Source organism: Lipomyces tetrasporus, assembly GCF_029532465.1.
Source record: "Lipomyces tetrasporus strain NRRL Y-64009 chromosome Unknown POJ06scaffold_4, whole genome shotgun sequence".
Classification (NCBI taxonomy): domain Eukaryota; kingdom Fungi; phylum Ascomycota; class Lipomycetes; order Lipomycetales; family Lipomycetaceae; genus Lipomyces; species Lipomyces tetrasporus.
Window position 1 is genome coordinate 1,676,034 of NW_026611599.1, and position 16,059 is coordinate 1,692,092.

At 47.1% G+C, this 16,059-nt stretch overlaps 6 protein-coding genes and 1 non-coding gene across 7 annotated transcripts; 5 read left to right on the plus strand and 2 right to left on the minus strand.

The window, feature by feature from the left end:
- Window positions 1-165: 165 nt before the first annotated feature.
- POJ06DRAFT_209253 (chitin synthase-domain-containing protein) lies at window positions 166-5,999 on the plus strand. The gene is made up of 4 exons (XM_056185416.1): window positions 166-461; window positions 519-2,824; window positions 2,879-4,249; window positions 4,305-5,999. The coding sequence occupies exons 1-4, from the start codon at window positions 226-228 to the stop codon at window positions 5,699-5,701; spliced, it is 5,310 nt and encodes a 1,769-aa protein (XP_056044966.1). The 5' UTR covers window positions 166-225; the 3' UTR covers window positions 5,702-5,999.
- Window positions 6,000-6,454: 455 nt separating this feature from the next.
- POJ06DRAFT_221988 (uncharacterized protein) lies at window positions 6,455-7,388 on the plus strand. The gene is made up of 2 exons (XM_056185638.1): window positions 6,455-6,652; window positions 6,732-7,388. The coding sequence occupies exons 1-2, from the start codon at window positions 6,549-6,551 to the stop codon at window positions 7,306-7,308; spliced, it is 681 nt and encodes a 226-aa protein (XP_056044967.1). The 5' UTR covers window positions 6,455-6,548; the 3' UTR covers window positions 7,309-7,388.
- A 26-nt stretch (window positions 7,389-7,414) lies between these two features.
- POJ06DRAFT_98041 (thioredoxin-like protein) lies at window positions 7,415-8,777 on the plus strand. Its single transcript, XM_056191856.1, has 4 exons — window positions 7,415-7,748; window positions 7,838-8,373; window positions 8,430-8,519; window positions 8,579-8,777. The coding sequence occupies exons 1-4, from the start codon at window positions 7,587-7,589 to the stop codon at window positions 8,622-8,624; spliced, it is 834 nt and encodes a 277-aa protein (XP_056044968.1). The 5' UTR covers window positions 7,415-7,586; the 3' UTR covers window positions 8,625-8,777.
- Window positions 8,778-8,929: 152 nt separating this feature from the next.
- Window positions 8,930-10,141, minus strand: POJ06DRAFT_281256 (uncharacterized protein; the record flags this gene model as incomplete). Its single annotated transcript, XM_056189935.1, has 5 exons — window positions 8,930-9,275; window positions 9,322-9,528; window positions 9,586-9,681; window positions 9,726-9,825; window positions 9,883-10,141. The coding sequence occupies 5 exons, from the start codon at window positions 10,139-10,141 to the stop codon at window positions 8,930-8,932; spliced, it is 1,008 nt and encodes a 335-aa protein (XP_056044969.1).
- A 3,155-nt stretch (window positions 10,142-13,296) lies between these two features.
- POJ06DRAFT_t38 lies at window positions 13,297-13,401 on the plus strand. The gene has a single exon. It is a non-coding gene; the product is annotated as a tRNA-Pro (tRNA).
- POJ06DRAFT_251724 (uncharacterized protein) lies at window positions 13,299-14,917 on the plus strand. The gene is made up of 2 exons (XM_056187435.1): window positions 13,299-14,003; window positions 14,061-14,917. The coding sequence occupies exons 1-2, from the start codon at window positions 13,733-13,735 to the stop codon at window positions 14,705-14,707; spliced, it is 918 nt and encodes a 305-aa protein (XP_056044970.1). The 5' UTR covers window positions 13,299-13,732; the 3' UTR covers window positions 14,708-14,917.
- POJ06DRAFT_251726 (uncharacterized protein) lies at window positions 14,918-16,038 on the minus strand. The gene is made up of 2 exons (XM_056187436.1): window positions 15,771-16,038; window positions 14,918-15,711 (listed from the first exon to the last, which is right to left on the minus strand). The coding sequence occupies exons 1-2, from the start codon at window positions 15,996-15,998 to the stop codon at window positions 15,067-15,069; spliced, it is 873 nt and encodes a 290-aa protein (XP_056044971.1). The 5' UTR covers window positions 15,999-16,038; the 3' UTR covers window positions 14,918-15,066.
- Window positions 16,039-16,059: the final 21 nt, after the last annotated feature.

Genomic DNA, 16,059 nt, shown 5'->3' on the forward strand with positions numbered 1-16,059 from the left:
GGCTTAGTGTGGGGTGGGGTCGGATGTGCCGCTGGCGTCCCAAATTAACACTAGTGCGGCGCACGGTGCAGCCACGGCTGTAGTGTGGCTGTTAGGAATTGTGGCGGTGTCCTGGAGAGGTATTGTTTATCGCTTCTTCGTCCTCCATTTGTCGCGCCGCCGTCACCAATCTTTTTCTTCATTTAGACTGCTGCTGTTGTCTGTCCCTCCGGTCGACGCCCAATAATGGCGCCTCTCTCGGACATCTCACAGCTCTCCACGACCGCGCTGTCCGACCACGCCATTACTGCTCATCTCGGTGCCCGTTTTCACAACGGCCTTCCAATCTCATCCATATCTACTCATTCCCTGATCTCAATCAATACCTTCACCTCTCCCGAACCTTTTGAGATTGCAGCGCTTGCTGCCAGAGCGTATGATCGTCTTTTACGACGGGCGGAGAATCAACTCGTCGTTTTTTTGTGAGTGCGGTGTTTCCGGGTAGAATTTCCTGCCATCGAACTAACGGCGGTCTATAGAGGAGAGTCTGGCTCAGGCAAATCGGAGTTGCGAAATCACCTTTGCTCGCGCCTGCACTCGATCTCCAATGAGACGATCGTCAAGCGGATTTCATGCGCGCTCTTTCTTTTCTCCGCTCTCTCCACGACGAAGACTTCGGCGACTCCGGTAGCGTCAAAGGCTGGTCTCCTTATCGAGTATCAGTACGGCTCCGACGCGCAAGTGATTGGTGCCAAACTCATCTCATACCGTCTTGATCGTGACCGGGTTGCTCGTATACCTACCGGCGAGAGAAACTTCCACGTTTTCTACTACCTTCTCGCCGGTACCACGACCCCCGAACGTGATCATCTTGCACTTGATCCCAACGCGCGTTATCGCTATCTCGGTCACCCGACCCAGTTGAAGATCGGAATCAATGACCATGAGGGATTTTCGCACCTCAAGTCGGCTCTCCGCCTGCTCGAGTTCACTCGTACAGAAATCGCCGAGCTGTGTCAAGTTCTCGCCGCAATAATACATATTGGTCAGCTGGAGTTTGCTCCGCCCGGTGCAGACAGCGATAGTGATGAAAATCATGCAACAGTAAAGTCAAGATACGAGCTTGAAGTTATTGCTGCCTTCTTGGGTGTGCGTCCTGACGACCTAGAGGCATCCCTGGTCTATAAGACTCAGTCGTTCAGAAAGGAGCGCGTTACTCTCGTATTAGATTGCGCGGGCGCACGCATGCATGCCGACGATCTGGCTAGGACTATCTACGCGGTCTTGCAGTCTTGGGTTGTAGAGTCCATCAACGAGAAGCTTTCCCAGCACGAGTCGCTAATTTCTAACACAATCTCCATTGTTGATTTTCCCGGATTTATTCCCCAAACATTTGGGTCTGCGTCCACTAATGGTCCGGAGGTTTTGAATCAGCTTCTTTACAATTCGGCAAATGAGGTCCTCTACAATTACATGCTCTTCGCTTTCTTCGATCGATTGGCCCAAAAGTTCGAGTCTGAGGAATTGCAGCTTCCGCTAGTAGAGTATTTTGACAACACGGATACGGTGAAGATCTTGACGAAACCAAATGCCGGCATTCTTCCGTTGCTGGACGATCACACTCGTCGAGGAAAGCTATCCACCTCTGTGATGGAGGTCATGAAAAAGCGGTTCGACAAGAACCCGGCCATTGGACTGTCCCCGGTATCCGGAACATTTGCCATTCGCCACTACGATGGCGAGGTGGATTATTCAATTGACAGACTGTTGGACGCAAATACCGATGATATTTCTGGCGATCTCATGAACCTCTTCTCCAGCACTTCTTCAAACTTCATCAAGCAGCTATTTGCGACCAGTGCTGTCACTCAAATCAAGCATCCTCGCGAGCACTCTGCTGTGCTGCAAGGCCAGTTATCTTCAAAGCCTCTTCGCCAGCCGTCCACGCTGCGCAACACGAAGCCGGTGTTGAATGCAGAAAAGGAGCCCAGGTCCTACAGCGCTACTGGCCAGTTCAATATGGCGCTTGAGACTCTTCGCAGCTCCTTCGCGGATGCGAATCCTTACTTCATCCACTGTATCAGGCCTAATGATCGTCGTATCGCTGGGCAGTTTGATGTAAAGTGTGTTAGACAACAGGTTCATGCTCTCGGTATTGCAGACATAGCTAGACGGGTGCAAGTTACCGATGTGTCGCTTTTCCTACCGTTTTCCGAAGTTCTCGGAGTAGCCGGATTTGATGAGTCAGCTATGCTGGCCTCATCGGATTCACAGAAAGTTGAGCAGGTTTTGATTGAGCATTCGTGGACGGAGCGAGACGCCAGGATAGGAACCACAGGTGCGTTCTTGTCCGAGGCCGCATGGAGAGAATTGGTGGATCCGAGTAACAACTATCTCTTTCAGAATGCATTGGAGGGTACGAACTCGCCGATGCAGAAGGATAACCCTTTTACCGACTCCAGGGCTCGTCTACTGACGCCATCAGGCGGGGACGGAATGGGGTCTTATATTTATGCGGACAATCCGGATAAGACGCGGTCCTCCGATGCGTTGACCATGACGACTGCTCCTGGACAGGGAGACATGTTCCAGCACTTTGATTCTCGACAGCAGATGGTTGAAAAGGGCATTCAGGGTCGTGAGGAGGAAATCAATGATATCAAGTCTACTCCTGCAAGAAGGCGATGGATGCTGCTTGTTTGGTTGCTCACATTCTGGTGCCCAGATTCATTTATCAAAAAGCTTGGCAGAATGCCTAGAAAAGATGTGCGCATTGCGTGGCGCGAAAAGTTGGCGATCAATTTGTTGATTTGGTTATCTTGTGGTCTCACAGTGTTCTTCATTGGTAAGGTGGACTGATCCGTAACCCTATGAGCTTGCTACTGACCGTAACCCGCAGTTGGCTTCCCAATTCTCATTTGCCCAACCCAGCATGTATATTCGGCCGCAGAACTGTCTGCGTACAACTACCAGGACGATCCTGAGCATACTTATGTGGCCATCCGCGGAGAAGTCTTCGATCTTACCAAGTTCGCCCCTGGGCATTATCCGTCCATTGTTGCTAAGTCGGAGGTAATGAACTATGGCGGTTCAGATGCCAGCGCGATGTTCCCAGTTCAAGTCTCGGCACTCTGCCAAGGAGTTGACGGCTCTATTGATCCGTCTGTCACACTCGACTACAACGGCGAGAATACAACTGAAACCAATTCGATCTATCATGATTTCCGCTATTTTAGAAACGATTCCCGTCCGGATTGGTACTTTGAGCAGATGATTATGCTCCGAGCTAACTTCAAGAAAGGCGATGTTGGAATTTCATCTCAGTATATGCAAACTCTCGTCAATGAGAAAGGGAAGACTATGGCCAGCATAAATGGAGATGTATTTGATCTCACGAGCTACGTTCTTGGAGGACGCCAGACTCTACCTCCTCCCGGCCAAGCGCTCAATCCCAATATCAATACAAATTTTATGTCGGATACGGTGGTCTCACTGTTCCAGGGTCAAGCCGGTAATGATATTTCGAAATATTGGGACAATCTCGATCTAGATTCTGATGTCAAGAGTCGAATGTGGGTGTGCTTGCGAAATTTGTTCTACGCTGGGCGTGTGGACACGAGAAATTCTCCCAGGTGTCAGTTCGCAAGATACTTCTTGCTGGCCGTGTCATTGTTCTTGGTTTGTGTTATTGGATTCAAGTTCCTTGCTGCTTTGCAGTTTGGCGTGAAGCGCGCGCCGGAGAATCTGGACAAATTTGTTATTTGCCAGATTCCAGCTTATACCGAAGACGAGGAATCTTTACGTCGAGCAATTGACTCCTTGGCTCGGATGAAATATGACGACAAGCGCAAGCTCTTGTTCCTTATCTGTGACGGGATGATTGTGGGAGCCGGTAACGACCGTCCTACACCTCGTATCGTCCTCGACATTCTAGGGGTGTCCCCAGATATTGACCCTGAACCGTTGAGCTTTGAGAGCTTGGGCGAAGGTCTGAAACAGCATAACATGGGAAAGATTTACTCCGGATTATACGAAGTCGCAGGCCACATTGTTCCGTTTGTTGTTGTTGTCAAGATTGGAAAGCCATCGGAGATCAGCCGTCCTGGGAACCGTGGCAAGCGAGATTCACAGATGTTACTGATGCGGTTCTTAAACCGGGTGCACTTCAACACGCCTATGAATCCTTTGGAACTTGAACTGTATCATCAGATTAGGAATGTCATTGGTGTCAGTCCGACGTTTTATGAGTTTATTTTGCAAGTTGATGCTGGTATGTCATGTTATGGAGAGTCCATTTCATTTCTTAGCTAGACTAACGGTCGTAGATACTGAGGTTGCACCTGATTCCGCTACCCGAATGATTTCTGCCTTCCTACATGACACAAAGATCATCGCTCTCTGTGGCGAAACGGCACTTTCTAATGCAAGGCGATCGATTGTCACTATGATGCAGGTTTACGAGTACTACATATCACACAACCTCGCAAAGGCATTTGAGAGCCTGTTCGGTAGTGTTACTTGCTTGCCCGGTTGTTTCAGTATGTATCGTGTCCGCACCGCCAATTCGGGCAAGCCGCTCTTCGTCAGCAACTCTGTTGTGCAAGGATACTCAGAGATCCGCGTTGATACGCTACATGTGAAGAACCTGTTGCATCTTGGCGAGGATCGATACTTGACGACACTTCTTCTGCGGCACCATCCAACGTTCAAGACCAAGTTCATTCGAGACGCACACTGTTTAACGGTGGCGCCCGATAGCTGGAAAGTTTTCCTGTCACAGCGTCGCCGCTGGATCAACTCCACTGTGCATAATCTCATTGAATTGGTTCCGATGTCCCAGCTTTGCGGTTTCTGCTGCTTCAGTATGCGATTTGTCGTCTTTCTGGACCTCCTTAGTACTATTGTACAACCAGTCACTGTCGGGTATTTGGTCTACCTGTTCTATCGTATTGCAGTCGATTCGTCCTCTATCCCGACAACGTCGATCCTCATCTTGGCAGCAACTTATGGATTGCAAGCTATCATTTTCGTACTACGACGAAAATGGGAGATGATCGGCTGGATGATTATTTACATTTTGGCCATCCCTATCTTCAGTTTCGGTATTCCGATATATGCGTTCTGGCACATGGATGACTTCTCGTGGGGTAATACTCGTGTCGTATACGGCGAGAAGGGTCGCAAGGTTCTTGTATCTGACGAAGGCAAATTTGATCCAGCCTCGATTCCAAGAAAGAAATGGGAGGATTTTCAAGCCGAGTTGTGGGAGCAGTACGAGTCGCAGACAGCTTCAGTATACGATGCCAAGAGCGAGGTGACGTCGTTGAGATCGCGCTCGTACTATCCACCACAGGAATATTCGACTCTTGACCCCTCTGTGCGGTCGCCATCAGTTTCGCTGCCACATAGATCGCCGTCGCAGGATTATTTAGTATATCATGCGACAGGAACTGCCGGGCCGACCCCGAGCCAAAGTGTCATCTTTTCGCAGCCAAGTATGGTTACTGCAGGGGGTGACGTTGAGATGGGCACGATCGATCTGCCAACGGACGATATGCTATTAGCCGAAATCCGAGAGATCATCCGGACTTCGGACTTAATGACAATAACAAAGAAAAGTATTCGTCTTGAACTCGAGAGGCGGTTTGGCGGAGTTTCGTTAGATTCGAAGAGAGTATACATCAACTCTGCGACCGAGGCGATATTGGCCGGCGAACTGTGAAGAGAAATGAGTGGAATGTAGTGACGCATCGTATGAACGGCGTTCGACTTGGTTTAGGTATAATAAGAGTTCGCGGGAAGGGTGCAATGATTACTCTTTCTTGCATGATTTAATTGGATACGAAAAAAATTGGATATGACTAGTATTTGTGTAACGACTCATTAGTAATGTCAATGGTGCGCGGAATATTCTGGTGCGTTGCATGACAATAGATCGGACAGTAGACAAATATTTACACAGGAACGATGATCGGGTGGATGGTCTACATCCTGTGCAGCAACCTGCACTTTAAGAGCCGCCACGCGTTTACTTTGTAATTGCTGTGGCGCGCGTTGAGGCTCGCTCCTTCTCGGTCTTCCGAGTTGCATGACTCTTGTCAAAAACGAGTGATTAGTAACGATGACTTTAATATAATTGACATACGGCGTTGCTTTACCAGTATATGTGTGCCGATAGCCCGGCGCAGTGCGGCTTATTAGTGCTACCTTCGCCTGGTGTAAAGCTACCGCGTATTGTGGTGTAAGTCTGGTGAAGATAGCTCGGCGACAGTGAACCGACTGGCTTCATTTTCTTAAGACGTGTGCGAACACTTAAGTGTCAGTTCAACCTTCATGAGAGTACTCTTGTTAGCGTGCGTTGAGTCTTGTATCCATGGTGCTGGCATGGCTGGCACATCGGAGCTCGGCGTTGTCAAAATGTTGGGTCTGGTGCCGCATAATACAGGGCGCCCAGAGTAATCTTGTTTTATCGAGCACAACTGCATCATCACACTGATCTGGTTATCGGAACGCTCATTCCAGGGCTCTTGAAATAACCACTGGTTGCCAGACGTATATCATATTTCAAGATGGCGTCGGTGACGCTTCGGGAGTTAACTTGCGGAACGGGCAGACTGCTGCTCCATCGAGCAAGGATATGCGAAATATCACATCTGCGCACCATAGTAGAAATGTATACTATTGGTTTTCTTATTACATTTAGCCAATTCAATTACACAGTGGATGATCATACATACTAACGTTGGTGCTAGAGCAAAATCGAGAGCCAGTGCCGGCTCACTAGCGCGACGTCACATCGGCACTACTCCGCCGACCGCTGCTGCTCTCGAATCACCAGGCATGCCGCAGACACGCACATCGGGTCCCCAAAAGAAAAAGCGAACGATTTTTAGTATTGAATGGAACTTCGTCTGGGCATACATCATCCTCCTCGGCCTCATTGGTTCTCAAAACATGAACATTATGCGCCAGAAGCACGTGTATAAGGAAACAGAACGGTTACTTTCCAAGAAAATCGATGCTTTAGAGTCCGTTATTGAGAGAATCAAAAATGGAGAAGATGTTGATATTGCAGAGGAATTGGGAACGGGCATGCCGTCGGCTGAGAGGGAGTGGAAAGAACTGTTGGCGTCGCTGGAGGATCAGGAGGCTGTTTGGCGGAATAAGGCGATTAGGGAGGTTGAGAAGGTTGGACCCAGAGTTGAAGAAGCTGAGGAAAAGGTAATGGACGATATTAAGGAGGCTGTTAGCGCCTCTGAAAAGCGTGCAGAGAAAAAGACTGCCAAGAAGCAGCCGGAGAAAACTCTACCTAAGAATGTGTTTTTGTGATCAACTGGAAGCTACATTTTGTATATATTTTAAAAGATCCGAGTTTACTGTCACAATTCTGTAAAGTTCGTTCATCACCACATATTCGCATATACAAGTCTGTGAGGCGCACTTGAGTTTAGAATTCGATGCTCAATTGATCTGTTACCCGGCTTCGACTGTCTCCGATGGCGCAATCGATAAGCGGCAGGGAAGACTAACAGGTTCTAATAATTTCTTACCCTTGGACTACCCGCGACCAATTAATTCTTTGATCGTCGTCACCTCAATTGGAACTAATGGCTTCTGTTCTCGCTCGTGCTCTTCGGGTTGCGTCGTTGGCTGGCGTCCGCGCCGGAATCAATGTCGCGATTCCGCGGGCTCTAGTTTTCCAACCTTCGGTCTCTCCAAAGTGCGCTGCCCGTACGTTCAGCATTTCCAAGACTATTTTCAACGAGCAGGTTCGTGCAAATTTTTACGAAGAGCGTACTGCTAGGATGTTACTGTCCTGGATCAATTGAGTGGCAATTGAGCCGCTAACAAAAACCAGCCTCGACTTAGACTTGGTTCCCCGGCGCCCAACTTCCAGGCCGAGACCACTCACGGCCCAATCGATTTCCACGAGTTCATCGGTGACTCTTGGACTATTTTGTTCTCGCACCCTGCTGACTTCACTCCCGTCTGTACCACAGAGCTCGGCGCGTTCGCCCAGCTTGAGGAGGAATTCAAGAAGCGCAACACCAAGCTAATCGGTCTTTCCGCGAACGGTCTCGACAGCCATGAGAAATGGATCGATGATATCGAGGAGGTCGCGACTAATGGCAGCAAGGTCGGATTCCCCATCATCGCTGACCCGGAGCGCAATGTCGCGTTCTTGTACGATATGGTCGATCACCAGGACCTGACCAACATCGACACCAAGGGTATCGCGTTCACGATCCGCGCTGTTTTCATCATTGACCCGAACAAGAAGGTTCGATTGACCATGCTGTATCCTGCTAGCACTGGCCGAAACACTGCTGAGGTGCTGCGGGTTTTGGATTCGCTCCAGACTGGCGACAAAGCCGGCGTCACCACCCCCATCAAGTGAGTTTACGAGTCATACGTTGTATGGCAAATAGGCGTGTCTAATGGGATTGTAGCTGGGTTCCTGGCCAAGACGTCATTGTTCCTCCGTCCGTCTCGGATGAGGCTGCTGCTGCTAAGTTCGGCGAATTCGTGGCCGTCAAGCCGTAAGTTCCCCAAATTCCGGGCGACAGGAAATTTCAAGTTACTAATGTTAGAGGAATAGATATCTTCGATACACCAAATATCCCGCCGACATTCTCAGCAAGTAAGTAACCATTTACGTGAGCGAAGGAAATCCTCTGTGAGAAGGGTTTTTGGGACTTTTTTAAAAATATTGGATACTGCGGTATGACATCATATGAGTTGGTATATCTTCTGTGATATGAAAAGCTAGTAAATATTTAATACATTTTCTGTTTCAGGTTCGTCGGCAGTGTTTAAGAGATCCCCAGCTTAGAAACATCGGAAGTTTATCGTCCAAGCCGGAAGTTTTTGTATCTGCTTGAAACAACAAAGTATATTTTGCAAAAAGTCTACACTAACTTACAGATGGCTACTTTCAAGAACTTTTAATCTACTGAACCTTGAATGCGGGCGTATCACTAACAAACATCTTGGGATCAACCGCTTCAGCATTTTCAATAACGTTCGCGTCGTGCAAAATGGCAAACGTCTTATCGATAATGATGCTCCTGTCGACGACCGAGACGTCATCGGCGAAATTAACTGTCTTCGTCCACTCCCGAGCATCGTCGGCTGTGTAGTCGAGATTTGTAGAGATGTAATCTACTGCCTTTTCAGGGTTCTGTAGGAAATGCCGGACACCCTTGTTCACCGCCGAGAAGAATCGGCCGATTGTTCTGGTTCCGGGCTCAGCATTGACGAGCTTGTTAGCCGCTGCGATTGTCCATGAAGGCCAACTAATACTATTAATCATCAACTCCAAAACACTGACAAAGACCTTACGGTGTGTAGATAGATCCAATGTATTTGATTTCGCGGTTATCGTAATACTTCTTTGAGGTGAAATATTCCCACATGAACGCGTCTGCGTCGCCATCTCTAACAGCGGCTCGGAGGTTCTTGAAGCTCCCCAGAACATTGAAAGAAACGGGAGGATTTCCAGGCCAGCCCTGTTCTCGGCCCAAAACAAATGCCATCACAAACGATCCGCTATTTCGTCAGTCCATATGAGCTACTAAGACTTGATAGAAAAATATAGTGGAGTACCTTCCAATACGGCTTACACCAAAAGTCTTTCCTTGAAGGTCAGCAATTGATTGTATGTCGTCTCTATTGTCACCAGTGCTGATAGCCCACCCTGTGCTGATGTTAGTACGCTCCAAGGTTCAGAGATCGGGTAGATGGACTTGCGTAATGGCGATTGGACATAAGTGCCAACAATCTTGTAGTCGGCCCGATTATTTCCTAGACCAGCTACCCACCCCTCTGTCAATCCGACTGCCAGATCTATATACGGTTAGTTGATACCATGTCAGAGCCATCAACAAAATGCAAAATAAATACCGATATCATTTTCCTTTAACGCCTTTATCATATCGCCCGTACCAGTTATAAAGGGCTTAAACTCAGGCGACACGCCAGCATCTTTGTAATATCCCTCCGATTTCGCGAAAAACAGCGGTGTCGAGAAATGTTCCGGCACGTAACCAATCCTCAATCCAGAAGCGGCTGTCGAGTACGACTTTCGGCCTGCGTTGGACGGTGCGAGCGGCTTCGGTAAGTTTGACAACCACTTCGCTGAGGCAGTGCGAGCAGCAGTCATTGTTGCAAAGAGCAAAGAGATTACTGCAGTAGCTGCTGGATTGCCGGGTTATCCTTTGTTAGTTTGCGGCCAGCTGTAAAAGAAATAGATAATAAACTACAAGAAATAAAGATCGCTGGTGCAATTACAATAATATCAACAAAAGAGCTCATATCCTTGTCAAGAGAGGCAGACTTCCGAGACGAGTCGTTGGCCACGATTCCACGTGACTCACTTTATGATATCAAGGGGCTGGCGATGTTAACCCTAACCCTGTAGTTCCCCGCAAACTTAAATTCCAGGGCTGGCGCAATAGTTAAAGCGTCGTCTTTATTCACGCCGCAGTGATGCGGAATCGTAGGCGATAAGCCACACGAATTGAATCAAATTAGATTTATTCTGACAAAATTTTCGTTGCTCTATTCCCAAATTATAATGATCTCAACTAGGAAGTGGGAACTGGGCGGAATGGCCAAGCATCACTGCAGTGTGAGCACGTGAAAGCTGACTAGGGGGAAGTAACTGCAAATTCATTTTGAAGATCTACTGGGCGAACTAAGATATGACGCCCTCACTAGTCCTCCATGGGAATGTGGGGAAGCTGTCAAAGCACAATCTTCATTTAGAAATCGAATTGGAGGATGCTCTTGATAACTACAGAGGTTGTGGGTATCCCCCAGATGTGACAAGCACACGCAGCATATGACAAAAATAAAATGAGGAATACTTGGATAGCAATGCAATTTAGCTACATTAAGATACACCAAACCAAACATCACTTCGACATTATGCACCATTCCATTGGAAGCTCATAAACAATTAACATGTAAGTAAATAATGACACAAAAACTCCAAAATTCCCAATCCTACTTGAGTGTTTTTCCCTGCCTGCCTGCAAGAGGAAGCAGAATGACTAATATCCGCGAAGGAGAATGACGACGATATTACTATTGACATAGAATCGAGAGTGATGATATTACTGAGTGACAAGTGAGATCATGCCAGATGCGTATATGCGCGGTCATCATCTATTTCGTCGTTTGCATTACAGCTTACTCGCTGACACTTCTGTGCCGGCTGTGCATTGGCTGCTGGAAGACCGGTCGGATTGCCGATGGGTCCTGAGACGGTATAGGAGCCAAAGACTGGCGGCGCTCTCGATTAGCACTGCTGGTGGAAGTCCGCCGGTTCTTGTCAGAGTAGGTGGAAGAGGCGGATGATCTGTGGGGAGGGCTGGCAGAGAAGCAGTTTCCCATTCTGAAATATAGAGTGCGATGTGGTAGATAGTAGGAGGTAGTTGATAGAGGTCGATGGGGGATCAAGCTTAGTCCAGGGGGATCGCCCGAGTTTATATATTTGGCAGCAGGTTGTATGGTGCGGGTTGACTGCAAGTAAGTCAAGTGATCGTTGGATTGGGCTGAGTCGTGTCGTGAGTAACAAAGCGGCTGGTGACGTCAGATAGCTCAACCTTAGATATCCCTGGCCGCTGTCGTGGTCAGCACACTCCGCCATTTGCGTGCTAGCGTGGGGCTTGCCCTGGCTCGGGCAGTGAGGCGAGGCACACAGCCCACTGCTGTAAGTTGTACACTATTAAGTTATCGTGCGTACACGGAATTATCGAGAAGGACCCCGATTACATAATTACAATTCGTCCATGTCGAGAAGGCGCAACCGAGGTACGTAATAAGCTGCTAATGCACTAGGGGCACGCGCACGCCTGCCGCATTTTGCATTTCAGACGACTCTTTGATCTATGTCTGACAAGCCTTAAGCGGCGCGGACTGGCACTATTCCGGTCCTCCGAAGCATCAGTAGGCTTCCACGAATTATTGTAAACTCAACCAATGTATTCCGGGAGCCTTCACGTCTGTCAGTCGACATCGACGTCACCATCCTCAAGGCGCCCTTGGCCCGGCACCCGAGTCCGACTATGATCCCGGCATTTGTACCAACGGTCAGGTAATTACGTCGCTTTAACCTTCTTGTGATTTTCGACCGATACGTTCTCATTTCAACCCGGTCTCAAAATTTTAGATGTCAGGCCGGCATCCACAAAGGCTTATCCCGCAACAATTCCGTGGTATTGACAGTAGACGAAAAAGGATATTCTCGTCACAAGTAGAGGCTGATGCGAGATGTCTACGATCTTCTAATTCAGGTTACTTGGCTGCCTTGATATGAGATCGCATTTTCTATATTCCCATAAGAATGATGGCGCTTTCTGTTCTCATAAGAACGAACGTAGATTACTGAAGCAAACGCAGCTAAAGCATTACAAATGAGTCAATTTTCCGAATTAGTAAGTTAAAAAACGAAGAGAGCGGTACATCAGACGTCGCTAAGGCTACGTTCCATTCCCCCAAGGTCACTTCTAATTTCTGGAAAGAATATTGTGATGGTACAAGTTGCCTCACAACTGTGATGAGACAACTGACGTCAGGACAATGCACAATGAACGCTACAAGGGATACCAACTGACGCGAGACAAAGAAGAAAAAGAGCGCGTTTTCAAATCGAAATTGCTTTTATATTAACTATTATTATTGTGAACCAAAACTAAACTTATATAATTATATATAGAGTTTCAGAAAACTGAGAAAAGCGCAATTGATCTTCCACCATTCATAGCATTTTAATGGACAAAATATAGATAACTTAAGTTACATATAAAGTATGGATGCGAAAGACGTGGAAGTAGCCGCTTTTGAGAAATGCATATTATACAATTGAAATATAGTTCTGATCGTACCCGTTTTTTCTGTTTGTAAGCCAGTGTAAACGAGACAAAAAGGAACAAAAATAGGCAAAATAAAAATTAAAAATAACTTAGTTAACTTAATGTTAAAAATAAAATAAAAAGGAAAGAAGGAAATGAAACTGGAATTTTTTTTTTTTTTTTGTTTGAAAGCCAGTGTATTTTACAAGCTATTTACATGCATGTACTGGCGAAAAGAAGGAAACAAACAAAACGGATAAATATATAAAGGATTAAAGAAGCAAAGAAGGAAAGGACGGAAAAAGGAAAACAAAGACGACGACACCAAGTAGCCGGCCAAGGCCCGTAGGCAAGGACACCAAACCAGCCAGCCCGCCAGCCGAAAGAGGAGAATCGGGTTAGGGTACATTCTTAAACAACATATATAATAAACATTTTTTCTCGTTTTGTCACGAGCACAGGGTCATTAGTATAGTGGTAGTATGCCTGCTTCGGGTGTCACGAAGCTCTGCGGACTTGTGTTTGCAAACTGCAGGAGACCCCGGATCGAGCCCGGGATGACCCCAATTTTTTAACAACTCTTTTTTTTCTGTTCAGTGATTATTAGGCCTTGAGATAAGCTATTAGGCTTGAATTGTAATACCATTTTTTGGTTTTAAATTTTACACATTTATTGCAATTATCGAGATTGCGTTTGCTTGAGGTGGCAATTTGGCTGATTATCCGAGCGTTGATTTGCCATAGTCGAGACCGAGGCAGCAGCAGCTCTGCGGCTCAATTCGCTTCGTCACATTCATCTTTACTATCACAATCATCGCAAGTCCCAACAAAAGATCTCGCTAAGACAGTCTCCGCGCACGACTTTTACAGCACTTCGAGTTGGGGACTCTGCACAAATGTCTAGCCCAGTTTCCCTAACGCCTGTGCGGAACTTATCGTCCTCACTCTTGCATTCACCGACGCATATTTCGGCCTCTGTTCTAAATTATGCGTTGTCGATCGTGCAAGGTCGGTCATCGCCACAAAAGAACCTAACTCTCGAAAGTACGGAGTATTTGGATTTCCAAGTTAAGACTGAGGGGAAGCTGAGTGCGTCACCTGAAATTGTGCGATATGAGCCTGCAGCCGAGCCCACAGACGGTGTTGAGAAGAAGTTTGCCAAACATGGTTCGTAAATTGGCTTCAGATCGCAAGTGAATTAGACGAACTAACGAAATATCTTAGGGCATCACCTTATGACTTTATCGATAAATGAAATGGAGGACCATGCAATACAGCAAGAATGGGCTACAAGTAATGAGAAGGCAGCCCTTACTGATCCCCGGAATGATATAAGTAGGCAGCTTTATGTGCATGCATTGACCTATTTGCTCCGAGCACTCCCCGCAAATTTGACTCTTTCGGAAGTCTTGGATATTGGCAAGTTTCTTCCCGACGCAGTTATTGAGACCGAATATCACCGGAGGTCAGCTCCAGGTATTGATACCATGTCAGCGACCGGAAGTGGTGAACAGTTGCCCAAGTCGCACCAGGACAATTCTAAGTTAGAAGAGGCTATTATATACTTGATCCGTGGCCTAGCAGTGACATTGAAAGTCTCGACGCCATATGTTATTGAGTTGCTTCGGAAGTTGGCGGAGAAAGAGCGCGAGTACAAGGTCTCGGAGCGGACCTTGGCTATCTCCTGTGCGGTAGTCGACAGACTGTCGCGAAGTGCTGTTGGCAATGCATTAATGGCCACGGGAGTCAATGTCCTCGGCGCTGTTGGCAAGGGACTTGGTGAGGGGCTGGTTATCTTGGCGGATGGAAATGGTGCGAACATAAATATGAATGCAAATTTGAACGAGACTGCTAAACTTGAGAAACCATAGCAGTAGGAGATATATAGATCGTGTTTGATTTTATCTCCGTTTCTTTTAGTTATTGTGTACTTGTGGGTTTGACTGCGACTTTGTTTCTTTGGCTTCCGTGTTTGGTTTTGCATAGAGTACTTGTGAGTTGGGTTTGGCGTATGTTTTGGTGCGCATATATGCTTGAATGAGATTTCTGGCCTACTCTGACCTACTTCCATCCTGTTCCGTCTTAAAATCTGTAATGGGAGCATTGCTCATCGTATTCAGATATTATACAATATGCCAGACATTTTATTTATCCAATTCCAAATCAATCCCGATTTTATTTCTTCTCCAGTTCTTGAACCGCAGTTTGGCGATCCAGGCCGATGCAAGCACTAGTTCGATGCGAGCCTTCTTTCCGTCTGCTGCTTGATCTGTTGCTTAACCTCATGAATCTCTCCTTGTGTCGCGTTATGCTTGACTGTGACTTGATTAAACGGATTTTCCTCTGACTTGTCGAATTCCTTCTTAATCAGATCTTTCATCTGATTAAGTCGTAAGCCTTTATGCTCCTCTTTGAGAATCGGTAGTCTGCGTTCTTCGTACGCTGCTAGTGCAGCCTTATATCTTCTTTCTGGATGTCGTTCGACGCCTCCAGTTGAACCGCCCTTTGATCCACCGACACCACTGATCGACAGAGCATCAAGAGCGTCATCAATATTCGACGCAGAAAGAGTAACGGAGTCCTTGCTCGAGAAGAAGTCGTCAATCTTGCCCGCCCTCTTACTCGCTACTTTCTCTTGTCCACGCGATGCACCACCTTTAGGCTTACTTGGTAACGACGCCATCTCCTCTTTCAATAACTCCTCACGCTCCTGTTTCTTCCGTAAGGCGTCAGCTTTCTTCGCCTCTTCTGCCTCTTTCTTAGCACTGGATTTGGCTCCCTTGCCCCATTCTCGATCTTCGGCTTCTTTCACTTTACGGTCAGCGGTAGCTTGCTTCTGAGCCGCCGCTTCGGCTTTGCGAGCATTTCCTGCAGCCTAAACATCCTTTTGTCAGAATTTAATGTTGGAGCGAGATTGAGCTTGTCATTCTCAACCTTTTTGGAATTTTCCGTGTTCTTCTTGCCTGCCATATTTGTGATAATAAACGACGAACCAAAACGAAAAATGAACCCCGTACTATTAGGAACTCCAAACCTGACCACCCAGAATAAGCCTTCGCGTTGATAATAAGGATAGTAATAAGATAGATCACGCGGGCAAAATCGTGCAGAAATGAATTTTGGGATTAACTTGGTGGCCAGAGATGAGCTCCCAACTGACATTAAGTGGGCATTTAAACACGGACAATCGCCCTAGTTTTTGGCGCACTGTTGTCCGTAATTT